The following is a 1,051-nucleotide window of genomic DNA, read 5'->3' on the forward strand; positions in this document are numbered from 1 at the left end:
CTTGAACTTCTCACAGTTACTTCAGTTAAAGCCACTGTGCCTAATGCCCACGAGGGAGGACCGTGTACACGAATCCCTCCTGGCTCTTGCTCCAAATCCACCCCAGTGGCTCCACTCCTCCTTCCTCATCTTCCTCAGTGCCGCCCGGCAAGAAAAGGAGAGATACGCGTCTGAACTTCCGCGCCTTGAAATGCATAGCGGGGTGGGTGGGGGGGTGGCAAGGAGGATAGGGGGCCGTGGGTTTGGGGCCGGAGGGATTCTCCTGCCAGGTTTAAAGGCGTCTCCGGAAAATAAGCAAAACTGAGTGGTGACGGGGAAGCCAACAGTTTGCGAAGCAGGGAAGCAGGCAGGGCTGGGGTGAGGGAAATGAGCTAGAATTGATAAGGACAGCTCCCGCCTCTGCCGAGTCCACTGAGCTGGTCCTCACCGCGCTCCGCTGCACTTTCCCGGGAGAAGAAAGGGCTTTATCTGCTCTCTCAGACTGTTAGCCCAGGAGTTTCTCGGGGCAACACGGATGATCGAAGGAGTTCCCAGCTTCCGGAGGGTTAAGAATCACCCACCCGCACGGTAGTCAGGCCCCCTTTCCTATCCCCCAAAACTGGACCAACTGCGAAACTAAAAGCTGCAGGCACAAGTTGGCCGGGGATCTCCGCCGTCGGTCGCCTCTGCGCTCTCGGGGCACCCCTGGCTCCCCACTCCCTGGCCTTTTCCTTCATCCGGCCCGGCATGGACACAAGCCCACGAGGCGTCTCGGCCTCAGCCTGCACTTTGCCGTCGCTGCTGCCACCGCTGTCGCTGCCAAGAGCCGAGCCCGGGTGGTTTTAGGAAAGTGAGGGACGAAGTGTGTGGGCGGTGGCAAGAGTAGCGAGGAGCAGAAACGGCGCACGGACCCCAGACAGGGCCGTTCTGGTGGCGCTCACGGATCCGGCGCCTTCAAACCTCCCCCGTGGGGTCGGGGCCCGGAGGCGCGCCGGGCAGAAGCCAAGCTGAGCACTGATTGTTGTTCTTCGCTCTCCCCTCCCCTCCACACCCTTCCCCACCCCGGCCACAC

General features: G+C 61.4%; 1 protein-coding gene across 3 annotated transcripts in view; it reads left to right on the forward strand.

The window, feature by feature from the left end:
• The window catches only part of KLHL14 (kelch like family member 14), a 113,919-nt gene that overhangs the window by 22,404 nt on the left and 90,464 nt on the right, over nt 1-1,051 (forward strand). The window contains exon 1 of one of the 3 annotated variants that reach the window (XM_025038654.1): nt 34-567. The exons of the other annotated variants lie outside the window; for them this stretch is intronic. Coding sequence (XP_024894422.1) covers nt 515-567 — 53 coding nt within the window. The 5' untranslated portion in view covers nt 34-514. Of the gene's footprint in view, nt 1-33; nt 568-1,051 lie in introns of those variants that run through there. 3 annotated transcript variants of the gene reach the window in all.

The sequence above is a fragment of the Pteropus alecto genome, unplaced genomic scaffold, assembly GCF_000325575.1.
Source record: "Pteropus alecto unplaced genomic scaffold, ASM32557v1 scaffold146, whole genome shotgun sequence".
In the NCBI taxonomy this organism is placed as follows: Eukaryota; Metazoa; Chordata; class Mammalia; order Chiroptera; family Pteropodidae; genus Pteropus; species Pteropus alecto.